At 43.0% G+C, this 17,627-nt stretch overlaps 2 protein-coding genes across 7 annotated transcripts; both read right to left on the reverse strand.

Moving 5' to 3' along the window:
* Nucleotides 1–22: 22 nt before the first annotated feature.
* On the reverse strand, nucleotides 23–13,497 carry mcoln3a (mucolipin TRP cation channel 3a). 6 transcript variants are annotated; one of them, XM_054768894.1, is made up of 13 exons: nucleotides 13,383–13,497; nucleotides 12,835–13,072; nucleotides 12,605–12,772; nucleotides 12,382–12,535; nucleotides 10,795–10,876; nucleotides 9,544–9,640; nucleotides 9,371–9,470; nucleotides 9,182–9,294; nucleotides 1,215–1,364; nucleotides 1,009–1,110; nucleotides 818–940; nucleotides 542–748; nucleotides 23–471 (listed from the first exon to the last, which is right to left on the reverse strand). In XM_054768894.1, the coding sequence occupies exons 1-13, from the start codon at nucleotides 13,400–13,402 to the stop codon at nucleotides 316–318; spliced, it is 1,710 nt and encodes a 569-aa protein (XP_054624869.1). In that variant the 5' UTR covers nucleotides 13,403–13,497; the 3' UTR covers nucleotides 23–315. The 6 variants fall into 6 exon arrangements, 2 of the variants coding, with proteins under 2 accessions (XP_054624869.1, XP_054624868.1); XR_008569638.1 differs by lacking the exons at nucleotides 23–471; nucleotides 542–748; nucleotides 818–940; ... (6 more) ...; nucleotides 12,835–13,072; nucleotides 13,383–13,497 and adding exons at nucleotides 2,963–4,754; nucleotides 4,860–9,173; XR_008569640.1 differs by lacking the exons at nucleotides 23–471; nucleotides 542–748; nucleotides 818–940; ... (6 more) ...; nucleotides 12,835–13,072; nucleotides 13,383–13,497 and adding exons at nucleotides 2,963–4,437; nucleotides 6,257–6,525.
* A 1,522-nt stretch (nucleotides 13,498–15,019) lies between these two features.
* On the reverse strand, nucleotides 15,020–17,469 carry bcl10 (BCL10 immune signaling adaptor). Its single transcript, XM_054768908.1, has 3 exons — nucleotides 17,217–17,469; nucleotides 16,505–16,793; nucleotides 15,020–15,647 (listed from the first exon to the last, which is right to left on the reverse strand). Exons 1-3 carry the CDS (start codon nucleotides 17,265–17,267, stop codon nucleotides 15,262–15,264), a joined length of 726 nt encoding a protein of 241 aa, XP_054624883.1. The 5' UTR covers nucleotides 17,268–17,469; the 3' UTR covers nucleotides 15,020–15,261.
* Nucleotides 17,470–17,627: the final 158 nt, after the last annotated feature.

Raw genomic sequence — 17,627 nt, forward strand, 5'->3', positions numbered from 1 at the left:
AATTGAAAATAAACAAACCTGGAAACAGTCAGCTATGCACAGTGACGTCATTCTACAACTTAATTTTCCCCATAAGTAGATCTATGTTTTACACTTTCAGATATGTTTACCCTGACAAACATGTTTCCTGACAGTTTAATACATATAAGAATATAACAATTAGCTACCAGTAGTACAATTCACCATACGTACAATGCATATTGATGTGATGTTTGGAGAGATGATATTTAGATATTTGCCTTAATACAACATTAACATAATATGAACACATCAGCCTTTATAGTATATAAGCCTTTAAAGTATTATAAGCACACATTACATCTTCTTACGGCATCCACAACAAAAACAGGAAAAGAGGCAACAGGGACCTGGTCCCTCATCAGTCTTGTATCTCCCAGAGTCGGGCTCGTCCCTGCACTCTGCTATGAAGGCCTGGAGCTGAGACACTGGGACTTTCTCCTGCTGGAGATGCTGAAACAGAACAAAATATGTCAAACTAAGAATGTCTTTATGGAGGTGCAGACTATAAATGGCGACTGACCTTGATGGTCTCGTATGTGTCTGTGATGAGAGCGATGAAGAGGCTGAGAACCATGTAGATGAAGAGCGAGATGAAGGAGTAGAGGTAGAGCCTGCTGAAGAGCCATACCATGTAGCCGTTGTTCCTCATCTTCATGAAGGTGGCGTACATGTCGTCGCCATTGATGAGAGAGAAGAGACACTCTGTCACCTTGCCAAGCGTTCGGAACTGGAAAACATGTTTGGACCGTCAAGATCTTTATGCAGTTTGTTCTCCAGAAATCATGTGAGGGCATACTTTGTCGTGGTATGGCCCGAGCACTATCCAGCCACAGAAACAGTAGCCCAGGTAGATCATGGCTGCACAACAGCAGAACCGGATCACATTAGGGAAGGCTGCTCGCAAGGTCAAGATTAGGATCTGTTAAAAATGATATCTATATATCATCTGCTCCTTGTTTTCACTGTGCACAAAATGAGAGCTCTTACATTATATTTCTTGAAGAGACCAAGGTAACGAAGCACACCCACCCAGACCAGCATGGTCGCTGTGCCCAGGAGGATGCTGCAGACGTCATAGCTCGTCATGAACTGCAAAATAACACATTATTCACTAAGAAACATTTCCTATAAAAATCTCATAAATTCACACGATAAAAATAAATTCAGTGTTATGCCGCACGTTGACAACAAACCTTCATCTGTATTCCGATCTTAAAAGCAGAGCCGGCGATTGTAAGAGTGTCACTGACAATGATGAGGATGTACCAGCCATTCACAAACTCCATGCGGTCTGACATGGTTACAATTTTATTGTAGTAAGCGTGGAAGAAGGTGTTGAACTCCTGCACACAGCATAACATACAATTTATTTCATTTCAAGTTATTTTTGTTTTGACTATTTAGATTTGCAAATAGCACTTTATTACCTTGATATGGCTAATAATGGACTTCAGAGCCTGTATCACCAAATTATATTATTATTATTATTATTATTATTATTATATTTGCTGTTGATCCTAAAACAATGCAAAAAAAAAATTCTTTATGCTTTGGAAACCCGCTTTTTATATTTTCTTATCTTTTAAATTAGATATACAGGAGTGTAAAAAAAGGGTTTGCCCCTCCCGTTTTCTTTTTTTTTTTATGTTTATCGCACTTAAATGTTTCAGATCATCAAACTAAATTAAATATTAGTCAATGACCACACGACTGAACACAAAATGCAGTTTGTAAATAAAACTTATTAAGGAAGAAAAAAAATCCAAACCTACATTGCCCTGTGTGAAAAAGTGATTGCCGCCCATGTTAAAACACAACTTACCTGAGATTAATTGAGATCTAACAGTCTGGAAAAGGTTATAAGATAGATCGATAGATACTTTATTTATCTCCAAGAGAAACTCACGTTTCCAGCAGCTCTGCAAAAGTGTCTTAATAAACGTAATCACTTAAAAATGAAACAAAAATAGCAAAATAGGATAGTTAAGAAAAACCCTCCAATGTGGCTGAATGACAACAATTCTGCAAAGACGAGTGGGCCAAAATTCCTCCAGAGGGCTGTAAGAGACTCATTGCAAGTTATCGCAAACGCTTGATTGTAGTTGTTGCTGCTAAGGGTGGCCCAACCAGTTATTAGGTTTAGGGGGCAATCGCTTTTTCACACCACTGTATAATGTTCATTCGTACATTCATTCATTTCGCTCATTCATTCATGCTTAATCCTCACTACGGTGGCAGGGGTATGCTGGAGCCTATCTCAGCTGATTTTACGCGCGAGGCGGGGTACACCCTGGACTGGTTGCTTGTCAATCGCAGGGCACATATAGACAAACAAGCTTTTACACTCACATTCATACCTATGGACAATTTAGAGCTGCCAATTAACCTAACATGCATGTTTTTGTGTCACGAGTGGCGGATGCCACAGCAGGAAAATTAGGATCCCAATGCAAGACTAGTGCGACTTCAAAATACAAAATAAAGTTTAATAACAAAAAGTGTCCAAACAGGTAAAGTACAACAAAGGAAAATCCACTTTGGGTAACAAACAAAAAACACTGACAGCAGAAGGCTGTCAGGGAAAAAACTAGAAGTACAACAGAAAACGCTGAAGGCAAACCAACAGGAAAATACTAACAAGGTACAGAGCAGGTAAGCACAAGCACAGATAGTGGGCCAGAAAGCAGGGTAAGGGTAGTGGAGCCGGACTGAGCGGGAGCAAGGAACAGGAGGTCAGGAAGTCAAGGAGTACAATCTGGCACCGGTAGATTGTTTGGCTGCAGCTTAAGAAGGGAGGAGGTAATGAGCTGCAGGTGTGTGTGATTAGGTCTGGGTCATGTTCAGGGATGTGCTGCAACACAAAAACAGCAGAGGGCAGCAGAGCAGAATGCAGAACATGACAGTATGTCCCCCCCTCATAAGACGCCTCCTGGCGGCTTACCTGGCTTGTTAGGATGGAGACGGTGGAAGTCGCTTATGAGTGACGGATCCAAGATAAGGGAGCGGGAGACCCAAGAACGCTCCTCAGGGCCGTAACCCTCCCAGTCGACCAGGTACTGGAACCCCCTGCCCCTCCTTCGGGAGTCCAAGATGGCCTTCACTGTGTAAGCTGGATGGCCATCGATCAGGCGCGGCGGAGGAGGCGACTCGACCGGGGGGCACAGGTGACTGGAGGACACAGGCTTGAGGCAGGAGACGTGGAATACCGGGTGTACCTTGAGTGCTGGTGGTAGTATGAGTCTGACGGAGGAGGGACTGATGATGGAGTCGATTTTGTAAGGTCCCACAAATCTGGGTGCCAGCTTCCGGCTGGTTCCGGCTAACGGTAAGTCCCTGGATGACAACCAGACTTCCTGGCCGACCTGGTAGACGGGTGCCGGAATTCTGTGGCGGTCGGCCAGGCGTCGATTACGGTCCGCCGTGCGGTTCAGGGCAGCTACTGTCTCCCGCCATACTCTTCGGGCGCGGCGCAGGTGGACTTGGACCGATGGCACCGACACTTCCGCCTCCTGAGACGGAAAAAGAGGAGGCTGGTATCCATTAGCGACTTTGAAGGGTGACATACCTGTGGCCGAGCTGACAAGAGTGTTGTGCGCGTATTCCACCCAGGGGAGGTGGATGGACCAGGATGACGGGTGTCGGTGGCAGACGCAGCGTAAGGCCGCCTCGAGGTCCTGGTTGGCCCGCTCTGTCTGGCCGTTGGTCTGTGGATGGTGACCGGATGATAGGCTCACCGATGCCCTGAGTAACTTGCAGAAGGACTTCCACACCTTGGAAGTGAATTGGGGTCCTCTGTCGGAAACAATATTGAGTGGAATGCCGTGGATGCGGAAAACATGTCTCACCAAGAGTCGAGCTGTGTCCAGTGAAGTAGGTAGTCCAGGTAATGCTATAAAATGTACCATCTTGGAAAACCGGTCAACAATGTTCAGGATTGTGGTGTTTCCTCTGGAAGGAGGTAGTCCGGTGACGAAGTCCATCGCTATATGTGACCAGGGACGGGTCGGGATGGGCAACGGTTGTAACAAGCCCGCCGGAGGTCGATTGGACGACTTATTTCTGGCGCAGACAGAGCAGGCCGCGACGAACTCCTTTACATCCGCCGCCATGGAGGGCCACCAAAACCTCTGCGCTAAAGCCAGCTGAGTTCGTCTGGTTCCTGGGTGACAGGTAACTCTGGATGCATGACCCCATTGCAATACGTCCGATCTTAGTGTCTCTGGGACAAACAATTTGCCAGCCGGACAACCCTCTGGAGGCTCCTCCCCTTCAGTTGCCTCCGACACCTTCTCCACCTCCCACCGAACCGCGCCTAACACCCGGGCCACAGGTATGATGGTCTCCGGCGCTGTTCCCTCCTCCGTGGAACTGAAGACTCTGGAAAGGGCGTCGGGTTTAATATTGCGTGATCCGGGTCTGTAGGTGATGGAAAAATTGAAGCGTGTTAGGAACAGTGACCAACGGGCTTGTCTGGCATTAAGTCTCTGGGCGGTTCTGATGTAGGACAAGTTCTTGTGGTCGGTGATAACTATGAATGGATGAACTGCACCCTCCAGCCAGTGCCGCCACTCCCGCAGCGCGAGAACGATGGCCAACAGCTCCCTGTTGCCCACATCGTAGTTCCCTTCAGCCTGTGTGAGGCGACGCGAGAAGAAGGCGCAAAGATGCAGTTTCTGGTCGACCGGGGACCGCTGGGACAGGACGGCTCCCACTCCCGTATCAGAAGCGTCAACCTCAACAGAAAATTGTAAGTTAGGATCAGGATGTACCAGAACCGGAGCGGATGTAAACAATGTTTTGAGTGTGTTAAACGCAGAATTAGCCTCTGGGGTCCATACAAATGGAATTTTTGGTGATGTAAGCCTAGTCAGAGGTCCTGCCTTGCTGCTGAAATTACGTATGAATCGCCTGTAGAAGTTGGCGAACCCGAGGAACCTCTGCAAGTGCTTCCTTGATTTAGGAGTAGGCCACTCGACCACCGCCTGGATCTTGGCGGGATCGGCACGTAGCTGACCCTTCTCCACAATGTACCCCAGAAATGGCACCGAAGTGGCGTGAAAGTCGCACTTCTCTGCCTTCACATAGAGTCTATTCTCCATTAATCGCTGGAGAACTAGTCGGACATGAGTGATGTGGTCTTGCAGATTCCTGGAAAAGATAAGTATGTCATCTAGATATACAAAACAGAATTGATTTATCATGTCGCTGAGGACGTCATTAATGAGGTTTTGGAACACCGCCGGGGCGTTCGTGAGCCCAAAAGGCATAACCAGATATTCGAAGTGCCCCAGCGGTGTGTTAAACGCGGTCTTCCACTCATCTCCATCCTTAATGCGTACCAGATGGTAGTCGTTGCGGAGGTCTAATTTGGAAAAAATGCGTGCTGAATGTAAGGCGGAAAAGGCAGAATCCATGAGTGGCAAGGAATAGCTATTGCGGACCGTAATGCTATTGAGCCCCCGGTAGTCGATACAGGGTCGAAGGGATTTGTCCTTTTTGGCGACAAAGAAAAAACCCGCCCCAAGTGGCGAGGAAGAGGGTCGAATAAGACCGGCTGCTAGCGAAGAAGATATATATTCCTTGAGCGCCTTTTGTTCTGGAGTGGAAATGTTATACAATTTAGCGCTCGGAAAGGTGGCGTTAGGCAGTAATTCTATGGCACAGTCGTATGGTCGATGAGGGGGAACTGTTTGAGCACGGTCCTTGCTGAACACTTGCTTTAAGTCGTGGTATTCGCTAGGAATACCTGTCAGATCTATCTCCTCCTCTGGGGGATTGGAAGAGGGAACATCGGACCTAGCTGAACGGAGACAGTTAGCATGACAAAAGGGGCTCCAACTGGAGACGTGCAACTTGTTCCAATCTATGAGAGGATTGTGAAGCTTAAGCCAGGTTAGCCCCAAAACTAGTGGCGCGGACTGGGAGGGCATGACATAAAAGCGGATGGTTTCGGAGTGGTTACCTGAGAGATGGAGAGTAAGCGGTTCGGTTTGGTGTGTAATGGCCGCCAGGAAGCGTCTATCCAAGGACCAGACCTCTTTACTAGCAGGCAACTTAATCATACTGATATTATTCTTGAGAACAAACGCTGTGTCCAAGAAACAGTCATCAGCGCCCGAGTCAATGAGGGCGGCTATGTCGATGCTACTACCCTTGTTAATGACTACTCCCTGAATTAGAAGTCTCTTGAGGGGGACTTCCTCTGCAGTAGTGACTGAGTTCTGGAGATACTCACAGCTCCCCATGACTGGACTGTCCTCCGGAACAGGTTGGGTGCTCCTGGGTCTTGGCTTCGGCTCCGCTGCTGATCCAGGAGTCGATCCCTGAAGGCGATGGGGTCGGATGGGGCATTGGAGGAGTCGATGCCCCGGATTACCGCAGTAGAGGCACAGGTCCAACTTGCGACGACGTGCTCTTTCCTCGGCGGCGAGGCGTCGTCCTCCGAGTTGCATAGGAACCTCTGGCGGTGCGGCCACAGCGTCCCCGATGCCTGGTTCGGGCGTCTGTCCCTCCGGAGGTGGGAATGGTATCCTTGTCGGGATCGACACCCTGCCGTAGTATCCCTCCTTGGCGTACTCTCTCACCCTTTCCTTCATGCGATTCTCTAATTCAATAGCCAAGTTAATGAGGCCGTTGAGGGAAGTAGTGTTGTCCTTAGCCACTAACTCATCCTTAATGTGTGCGTCGAGTGCCTTGCGAAAAATACTTCGAAGGACGGTATCGGGATACCCGCTCTCTACAGCAAGTACACGGAAGTCAATAGAAAAATCCGCCACTGGGCGTCCTCTCTGCTTCATATCTAATAGCTGACTAGCTGCTTCCATTCCCCGAATGGGGTGATGAAACACACGTCTAATTTCTTCGAGAAACATGGGTAAGGAGGTGCGTATGGCAGGCATAGACGTGCTCGCCACCATAGCCCACGTAGCGGCTCTACCCGAGAGTAAACTCATAATGAACGCTACCTTAGATTGGTCCGATGAGTACGTGGTGGGTTGCTGGTCAAACACGAGGGAACACTGGTGTAAGAACTGGTTGCAGGAGTCCGAGTCTCCAGAGAAGCGAGAAGGATGAGGGATATTTGGCTCATGCGGCTGATTAGGCACAGGTGCGTATGCAGCTGCGCCGTTAGGTGGGTCCAAGGTGTGCGGGGACGTACCGACCTCTGGTGGCGGGTGAGAGGAGGTACTGGCAAGGCGTTGGTTTAGGGCATCCATGCCAGCGGATAGCACGGATATAGCCTCCATGATGCCTTGGAGTGACTTCTCGTGACCACCGACTAGTTGGCCTTGATGCGCCAGGGCCGAGCGGAAGTGCTCCATGTCTGCGGGATCCATCTTGGCCAGATTGTTCTGTCACGAGTGGCGGATGCCACAGCAGGAAAATTAGGATCCCAATGCAAGACTAGTGCGACTTCAAAATACAAAATAAAGTTTAATAACAAAAAGTGTCCAAACAGGTAAAGTACAACAAAGGAAAATCCACTTTGGGTAACAAACAAAAAACACTGACAGCAGAAGGCTGTCAGGGAAAAAACTAGAAGTACAACAGAAAACGCTGAAGGCAAACCAACAGGAAAATACTAACAAGGTACAGAGCAGGTAAGCACAAGCACAGATAGTGGGCCAGAAAGCAGGGTAAGGGTAGTGGAGCCGGACTGAGCGGGAGCAAGGAACAGGAGGTCAGGAAGTCAAGGAGTACAATCTGGCACCGGTAGATTGTTTGGCTGCAGCTTAAGAAGGGAGGAGGTAATGAGCTGCAGGTGTGTGTGATTAGGTCTGGGTCATGTTCAGGGATGTGCTGCAACACAAAAACAGCAGAGGGCAGCAGAGCAGAATGCAGAACATGACATTTTGGACATATGAGAGGAAACCGGAGTAATTGGAGAAAACCCATGCACGCATGGAGAGAACATGAAAACTCCACACAGAGATCCCCAATGGAGATTCGAACCCAGATCTTCCAGAGCTCCTGACTTGTAATTATATATTTATAATGTTTTATATATTTTATGATATGGTTAATTCATATTTATTGACTTGTATTACTGACTATAGTATGATATGCTCTTTGACCATCCTCATGATATTCAATGGTGTAACACACTATGGGATGACACCTTATACCGCTGTATTTGTAAAAATACACACTTATTAACCATAGGCTTCAAATGACATTTTCCTTCCCTGAAATGTTATGTTTAACTCACTTTATATGCCACAAGCCAATTAACTGTGAGTACAAACCACACACAGTGGAACCATGGTTAGCGTCCGCCCCAGTTAGCGTGTTTTTTGGTTAACAAAAAAAAATTACGCCCCAATTTTTCCTCAGTTTGCATGCATTCAGATTTTGTCGTGTGGTTAATACACTGCGTGAGTCGAACTGTGTTCTTAATGTATGTTTAAATCATAAAATGTCCTTCCTTGTTAGCATCCTATTAGCTGCGTAGTTAAACAAAATGGCAACTGGAACCGAACTCTCTGGTGTCATCAGCAGTTGATTCAAAAATGTTAATGCAAACATATTTTTATAGTTTTACGATTCTAGTTTTACTGTACATTCATAAAACAATTCTAAATACATATAAATGACAAATGAAAAGAATAAATTAACATTTAAGTGTACTTTTAGCTTTATTGAAGATGTGGCTGTTCCCAAAAACATGATGTGGCAGCGAGATCAACCACCACCACCACCTTCCTGTTTTCAGTCACGTCAAAAATCAGGTCTTCAATGAAGGTGAAATTAACCTTAAATGTTCATTTATCCCATTCATTCATCATTCATATGTGTCTCTGTGCATTTCAAATTGTTTTCTGCATGTGAAACTATAAAAACGTGTTTTGTGTTAACATTTTTGGCTTTTGGAAGGAATTAATTCGATTTACATTATTTATAATGGGAAAAATGTATTCGGTTAACATCTGTTTTGGTTAGAGTTGGTTAGTTCTAAAACAAATTAATGATGCTAACCAAGGTTCCACTGTGCAGTATTACTAACTAAACCGTGATTGCAAAAGGAGGTAACAAAAGCTGTGGTACTTGCAAAGCAAAATATTTCTGTGGTTTTACTTGGTGTAAAAAATTGTCCTTAGTGTGTTAAGGTTGCCAAATATGGTTCCTTGCTCTGTATTGTGTTGTGTGATGGGTTTCTCACAAACTGGAGTTGGATGCCGTTGATGACAGAACGCAGGCAGAGGATCAGCGAGGTGAAGCAGGCGAGGATGACCGCCGAGTCAAAGAAGAGCAGCCAGTAGTCATTCTTCCCAGCTTTAAATCCAAAACGCAGACTTTCATGCTATGCTGTAGACGTCATGTGGTTCATACATGGCAAATGTGAACTTACAAGTGCCCTCCACGTTCCAGTCTCTGCATTCGTTGATGGTGACATCGTTCCCAACTGCCACCTTTATGCTTCCGCTGTGAGCATGGTTATCAAATATGATCTGTGTACCAAGAAATTAGATTTATGGGATATCTATTTAATCATTTGTGTTGACAACAGGTGTGGTGACTAACCACAACATGGAAGACGTAACAGTCTGGAAGCTCGTGGTGCCTAACAGTCTGCAGATTGATGGTTTTCAGAGTAAAGTAAACATTGACTGACAGCAACCTGGACACAAAGAACACAGATTGACAGTTAGCATGCTACGTAACACTCTAAACCTGGACTATTCATCCATCCATCCATCCATTTTCTACCCCGCTGGACCTCACTAGAGTCTAGGGCATGTTGGAGCCTATCCCACCTGTCTTCGGGCGAGAGGCAGGGAACACTCTGGACTGGTCACCAGCCAATACCAGGGCTATTCAAGTACTCTAAATTGTTCTGGGGGACGCATTTTTTTAGAAAGCTAAGGATGAGAGGAAGGCTGTACTTCTGCCTTGATCTTTTATTCTTTTATATGAAGACCATACCTTCATAATTTTACCTCACCAAACTGCTAACCGCTGCATCCATCCATCCATCCATCCATCCATCCATCCATAGTACATATATTGAAAGCCAACATTTTTTGTTATTATTAGTATCAACATTTCAGTCTCTTTGCTTAACATTGTGCCTTTTGGTCTATTCTTCCCATTTTTGCCAGGTTCAATTAAAAAAAAACGAGCCGCAGGGCAGATTGTGGATCGAGTAAGTAAATTTGTGAGCAAAAAAAGATCAGAAGATTATTTCACTATAAATACTTTTTGAGACATTTTGGTGGTGTGCAGTGACATTTTTCAAATGTAAAATATGCGCCCTGGCTCAATAAACACTGCTCTCTATGCTGTATGACAGGAGTGCTCTGATGCTTTCAAGAACCTACTGCAAAAACTCTGGTCAAAGATCCTCTGTATGACCAAAGCTCTCTGTTTTTAACACCTGCGGCAAAAATTCTAGTCAAAGATCTTCTATGTGACAGGAGCGTTCTGATGTTTTCAAGAACTGCAAAAACTCTAAGATTGTCTATAGGACAGGAGCTCTGTCCTGTTTTTAACGACCTACTAGAAAAGCACTAGTCCAAGATCAGCTACTGCAAAAACATTCTGCAAAGATCCTCTATATGACAGGAGCGATCTGATGTTTTCAAGAACCTACTCCAAAAAAAGCTAGTCAAAGATCTTCTATATGACAGTGCTGTTTTTTTTTTTAAAAACGGCTGGAAAAATGTTAGTTGCTCCCATGTTTTGTCATGGGCTGGTCTTATGGCATTCACATGCCAGGGTTTGCCCATGTCCTGCCAGTGAAATAGCTCTTCTGTAAAGTATGCATTCAGTCACCTCCTGAAGTCCAAAGAGAAGTTGAGGGGCGTCGACAGGCTGCTGTTGTCCAATGACTGCACGGGGTAGATGGAAAAACAATCTGGAGGAGGAAATGTACACAAACTGATTTGATGACATGGTAATGAGCTTCCTCTTTTGGGGGAGTCATCTTTCCCACTGGCACAATGAATCAGAAGCCATAAAAAATAGACAGAAGCATCATTTGATACAGAAAAATGTACATCATTGTTCAGCCAAGAGGGCACTTTTTTTTTTTGTAGAAAATGTCATTTTTTGATACATTTTGTACATTACAGATGCTAAAACTAATGCAATGTTGGTCAGTATAAGATGAGCTATCGGAAAAAAATCACATCTTAGCTTTGTATTATACATGACAAAGCAAATGAGTGGAATAGCTAATAAAATATCTTATTAATAAGCCTGCTCAAATGAGAGGCGAAACGTCTTTAAGACAATCTGGGAATACAATGACCTGGATGAATGAGAATATTGACAGGTTTATTAATAAGCCTATCAGTATTCTCACATTTAATTCATTTTATTTTTAGACATTGCAGAGGGTTGTTATGGTAGAATAAACACACAGTCCACACGTAATAAAGCTTTTTTGATGGCCACAGTTAAAGACAAAAAAAAGACGGCCCCCGGGGCGCACTTTGGACACCCTGCACTAGCTATTTTACTTCTGTATTGTCATTCCTCGCCAATTCATTCTGTCACGTTTTTTAAAAAATATATTAATAAACCATGCTGTTTTGTTGTTGACTACGTCCTATTAGCAGTAAAAAAAAAAAAAGCATATTTAAGCAAATTTGTACGTATTTCTGGCCCAAATTGAGTATTTTCAAGCATAAAAATGGCTAAATGAACTAAAATACAAATATAAGGCATTCAGAAGACACATTCAAACAAGTTTTTGATATGTAGTATTCTACACTGGTCACTCGGTGTCAGTAATGTTACATTGATGAGACAATAGCCACTTCAAGAAGTACTTGGTGTGGTTCTCCCATGCTAACATGAGTGAGCTTATTATGTCTTATTTAGGTCCTAGATTGCTTATTTTCTGTCCTTAATGTCTACTATATTAAGTAATTTGAGTATAAATGTGACTATAGGGGTGTTATTTCACATCTAGAGGTCTCTAACAGTGTTAAAAACTATATTTAGAAGGTTGCAAACAAGTTTTCTATGCTCTAAGTATGAAAATATTCCCTTTATAAATAAGAAATCCTACTTCACAGAAATTCACTTATCACGGCCGGGTCTGGAACCAATTAACAGTGATAAATGATGGCCTGCACAATGTTTCTGTCCATTTTTCCTTTATTTATATATTCTTTATTAGTGAATAAGTTATTTACAAACTATTAACTTTACTATTACACATTTTTATACTTTTTACCCCCTTATTAGAAAATGGTAACCTGGTACATGTTGAACATCGGAAATGAGAAAATTATCAGTCATTTAAATAAGCTCTGCTTCTTCCTACTCCTTTTCGGTCATGTTGAATTGTGTAATCATGCGCTGTACTTCAATGTCACTTTGTTAAGCGTTGAAAATAAACCAAATCGTTACCTGTATTAATGTGTGGATCAATGTCGAAGGTCTCGTTCCCGGGATCGATGTTGCTGTTCCTGTAAAACTCTTGGCAGACGATCAGAGGCGTGTATTCGCCGTCTGTCCTCTCGTACGCCAGGTTGCCTACTGTCAGGTTCTGGAGTTGGATGTACTGCAAAGAGAAGAATAAACAAGTTTGCCATGGACTTCAAAGTGCTGTGACTATTTTTACTCCATTTACCCTGTCAATCACATAGTAGATGTGATCGTAGACGTCTGCTTTAGTGTACAAAACGTGACCTCCCAGCTGGTGATCCTTGTAACCTTTGAGGAAAAGGTGTCTAAATGTCATCAGGTTCTCGTCCTTGAACGTGACCATCATCTCGTTGCTCAGTCCAAAGGAGACCAGCTGAGGAAACAGACATCATCATCATAACAATATAATAAGGCAAAATAGTGTAAGCAGGTTACCTGGACTGTGATGATAACAATTTTTAATATTTGCAGCATCAGCTTCCATGGTTTGCGACCCCTGGCTTTGTACTTCTGGCACGGGTTCATGAAGAAGTACTTGAGCCTGCGTCTCAGGTCCTCCACCACCCTGGGGTCCATGTTGGGAGCGCGAAGCCCCCACCTGCAGTGTCCGTTGCTGTTGGGCCTCCTCTCCTCAGACCTGGCAGCCAGCAGAGACTCTGACTCCTCCATGACGCTGACAGCCAGGAATCAAACAGTGAACTTAGCTGTGACTGTTTGAGTGAGTTCCACCATTCCAGGCATTCTGATGTTTATCGAACTGGTTCTCCTGCATGAGCTTTCACCTCGTTCAGAGCAAAAATTAATCTAATTTATCTTAAAAAATGTCTACTTTTCTTTTGATGTCAAATAATATTTTAAAGAAATCATTGCTGCACGACTCCAAAACCTGTATGGCAGTAAAAGTCATCACATTAAATAGTAAAGGCGGAAAAAATGTATATATATATATATATATATATATATATATATGTAAATGAACTAACCTGTCAAAGTAGTTGTGCATCAGAGGGCTGTTACAGTACAAGTACGCTGCTCAGTCTTGAGCCATCACCACGGCGATGACTGTCATACCTCTGCGTCATTTTCAGCTTTTCCAGTTTGGGAACTTGCAAACACAAGGAGAAAAAAAGCAGAAAAAACAGAACTCCCCGTGTCACCTTTTGCAGTGTAAGCCTCATGACAATTTAAAAAGTAAGCTTTATTTCATTTTCTATTGTTTTTTTTTAAATTTAGGATTCTGTTCATTGTATTTACAGTAATTCCATTGTTAGTGTTTTTTAAAGTTGCTATTGGACTCACTTTTTGAAGTAAGATTTCATATAAATCAGGTAGTGTTTCTTATTTTATTCTTTTGTTTGTAGGTTCTTCATTAAAACTTATTGTTTTTTGTGATTTTTATGACCTTCAGTTACATTTTCTTCGGTTGTACTTTTTAGTTCCCATTTTACTCAAATGTGTGACAGAAAGTTACTTATATAGTAAATCTATAATTTAAGTTTAGTAAAACAGATATTTTTATTTTCTTACGAAATGTTTGAATTTGTGATTTTTATATCTTTTACATTGTATGAGAATGAACTAATTCAATTATTACAAATTTTAATCAGATTAATCACGGTTTTCAAATGAATTAATTATGATTAATCACCATGTCACACTATGTCTGAAATATGCCCAATTTTAATGTATTTTATTGAAGGAAAGATACATGACAAGGCAGGATTATATGTATTTGTATGTATTAACAGCGTCAAATTAACTGAAAATTTAAATCAACTTAAGAGATGGCACACATGTCTGAAAATCTATTTGACTAAAAGTGGTTTCCTTTTGAATCAGACTTTAACTGTGTTAAGCGAAATGAGGTGTTGTGTTAATGACACCACATGATTTAAGTTGAATTCATGTTTTGAGTGAATTTTATAGGATTTCCGAGCATACTTAAGTGCATCAAATTGTACTTCCGCATTAAGAGTTACAAAGTGAGTGATAAGAATATCAATTTATTGTTTGTCTTTGTAGTTCTGGTTATTTAGACCACACATACACGCTTAATAAAGACGGTGTTGTGCTGTTCGGAGTGTCCGTGAATGCATCTCGGTCTGACTAGTGACCACGAGGAAGCGTCGTTCAAATGACGAATGGACTACAGACGTGTTTGTGAGTTACAGATACATGTATGTTGGTGAAAGTTATAAAAGAGGGTCAGACTCTGTGCCTCCGTCGTCATTCGGGAGGTTTGGCTTGCCATGATGCATATGCATTAATTTCACCATTAACTCGCTATTCTTGACAGTCCTAATATATAAATTCAATACAAGTTTGTTTTGTCTTTTCATTATTTTTATTTATTCTATTATTTTTTAGTGTCCATTGACTTACTTTTTTGATATATGGATATACTGTAAATATATGAATTTGTATTTTCTTTTAAAATTCAACATGTTTATGTATTCCAATTGATCTTTTTCTGTTGTGTTACTGTCAAGTTGTGTGTTTACTGCACAAAATTGTATTCAGCTCTTGTACAGTATTGTGCATTATATTGACATGACGAAGGACTCAACACCCTCTTTTTGAGGCTCAAATAAATATGCAGGCAAGAGCAGAAAATGCACCACTTTTATTTAATGCTCCTTTCATATCAGGATCAGATGATATACAGTATAATTTAACAGAAAAATGTTTATGTTTACAAACCTCAAAGTTATCATAGAAGGCACAAGAGATGAAGCAGCTATTCTTACATGATAAAAAAGGTGGAGAGTGTAGTATGATGTACAGTAGTTTATATTAATAAGCAGCAGAGTTAAGCGGCGGATGTACTGTGTCTACCTGTTTGTCCCTTTGACTGCATGCAAATTAAAAATTGCTTTGATGTGACGCCGGAGTGAGAGAACGTGACCGCAGGGGTTGGAAGTTGGGGTCGGCCCCACTGCTGCTGGTGGTGGACCCCGGTGATCCCACGTCTTCCGTCATATCCTCCTCAGGAAGCGAGGGAGCTCCTGGCTCTCCTGGCCTGGGAAGGCTGGAGGATGTTGTGGAGGAGGCAGCAGCCATGCTGACGGCGGCCACGGAGGAGAGACCGCCACCGTTCCGCAACCACGAATCAACAAAGCCATCTGAAGTGAAGGGGCTTTGTTCGCCTTCGTTGTGGAAGGGCAAAGTGGAGTCGTTTGAGAACGTACTGGAAGGCTCGTGGGTTGTGCAGGTGACGTTGCTGTTGGGTGAGGAAGTGGATGCTCCAGCTGAAGAGTGAAAGAATAGTGTATTCATTCGTGTGCAGACCTCCGCCAAGGTCAAACAATAATTCTAGATTGTGGTAGATTCTGTTCTTCTAGCTAACATAAATAAGAGACTTAATCATATTGCACTCCAGTCCAGTAAGTGGCAGTTATGAGCTTTGCAAAGGTGTGGCTAATGGTGGATTAGCCTTTTCCTCAATGATACGATGCGCTAGCTGGATCAGCTTTTTTTTTTTTTTTTAAATAGTTGCTGGGTGTGTGGTCTACAAAAACAAATTCCCGCCGGGGTTCCTGAGTAGCACCAGGTCAAAAAACAACATCATGTTGTTTTTACTAACTCCACAAAACGGTAATAGCGGTATTTAAAGTATGAGTGGTTAGCATTCAGCAGCTTCATCTACAGTATCTCTGCATGCGCTTTGAAACGCTGCTACTGCAATGTTGGTGTGAAACTCATGCTTGTTAGATGTGCCGCAATGTTGTTTACTGCTGTGTTATGCAATATACTTGTATGTGTTCAAAGATAAGATACATTTTCCTTCCCGCTGTCTCAAGCACTCCAAATCGTTATTAAAAGTTCAAAAAAATGAACCCCTCTCCAATTATCATCTGCTTTTGGACCTACCACAATGACTCAAGTCATACTGTAGATCCTCTGTATGACAGCTGTTGAAAAGGACCGATCCTAAATACGACAGGAAAGAGCCTCTATATTACAGTACTCTTATAGTGCTGTATTTGGGAATCTTCCGCAAATATGTGAGTCTCTCCCACATTTTGATGTCATTCAGGCCTGCGGGCCACCAGTTGAATAGAACTGGAATGAACACTAGATTCAAGTAAAACACAGGCATCCAAACCTTTTCGGGACTCTTTCTTCTCATTCTTCACCTTCTGCACCTCATCCGTGATCTTGGCAATGATGAAGTTCTGCGCTCGCAGCTCCCGGATGGAGTCCACCAGGGCGTCCAAGCCTCGGGGGTTCTCCGAGAGGATGTCCAACAAGAGGCCCGTCCTCTTGGTCTGTGTGGTCTTGCAGTTGATCTCCTCGGCGTCGTCACGGGTGAGGATGCGGCGGGAGCGCAGGTAGTCCAGGTGGCATCTGGCTCGGATCTTGACGCAGAGGTAGTGGCGCAGCCTGGTCAGCACCTTGGGGGAAATGTCAAAAAATGATGTCAGAATAAATGTAGCATAAAACATTAGGTACACCTGCACTATCCAGTACAATACATTTTCCCTTTCCAAAGATCATAACACTTACTTTTGATAGACACTATTAATGATTATTATGGTTTATAATACGCTGCTTACCTGAATGACATGGGAGGGGCTACCCCATCACAAATGGCAGTATCAATCACATTGGAGCATTATTCCACTGTGTAAAATACATGTATTTTCATATTGCATTGCAGGTATACCTAAATGGAGTTTATATCGTTTGTGGTTTGATATTCTACTTTTATTTACTACTGAAAATAAAAAATGGCGAATGCTGTCGAGGTCTTTTGTGGCACTACAACTTCATGTGCCCTATTCAATCGTTGTTTGCCAGTCAACGAGTGTACTCACGTCTTTTTTAATCTCTGCCATCTCATCTTCAGTGAGTTGATGCACATCCATCCTCTCCAGGAAGTAAAAATCCAGATATATAAATAATCCAGGCCACTAAAATTCGAACATAAATTCGTTGTGAAGTTTTAACGAAAAATGACATTCATAACTCTATTTAAGAGTGCCAAACACGTTTAATTTGAATTATCTATTGCGCTAACGCGTCCACTGAATGTTTGTGTTTCAATAGAGAAAAGACAAACCCGGACTTCCTGAAAGTTACGTCATCAAGAGTAGGACGTCACACTTTATTAGTTTAGATGTAATGCAGTAGCCTGAGTTGGCCACTGTGTGTCGCTATTAAAGGAGAAACCGAAAAGTGATATAGTTGCTCTTATCTATTTAGTACTATTTAGTTCAATGTGGCGG

The sequence above is a fragment of the Dunckerocampus dactyliophorus genome, chromosome 2 (genome assembly GCF_027744805.1).
Source record: "Dunckerocampus dactyliophorus isolate RoL2022-P2 chromosome 2, RoL_Ddac_1.1, whole genome shotgun sequence".
NCBI classification, from domain to species: Eukaryota; Metazoa; Chordata; class Actinopteri; order Syngnathiformes; family Syngnathidae; genus Dunckerocampus; species Dunckerocampus dactyliophorus.

Coding starts and splice junctions, on each gene's coding strand:
- mcoln3a (XM_054768893.1), bottom strand. CDS start 7,358: ATGGATCCCGCAGACATGGAGCACTTCCGCTCGGCCCTGGCGCATCAA. Junction 4,438..4,570: donor GTGGCGGCACTGGCTGGAGG/GTGCAGTTCATC, acceptor CATCACCTACAG/ACCCGGATCACGCAATATTA.
- bcl10 (XM_054768908.1), bottom strand. CDS start 17,267: ATGGATGTGCATCAACTCACTGAAGATGAGATGGCAGAGATTAAAAAA. Junction 16,794..17,216: donor TGGCAGAGATTAAAAAAGAC/GTGAGTACACTC, acceptor ATTTCCCCCAAG/GTGCTGACCAGGCTGCGCCA. Junction 15,648..16,504: donor GAAGAAAGAGTCCCGAAAAG/GTTTGGATGCCT, acceptor TTCACTCTTCAG/CTGGAGCATCCACTTCCTCA.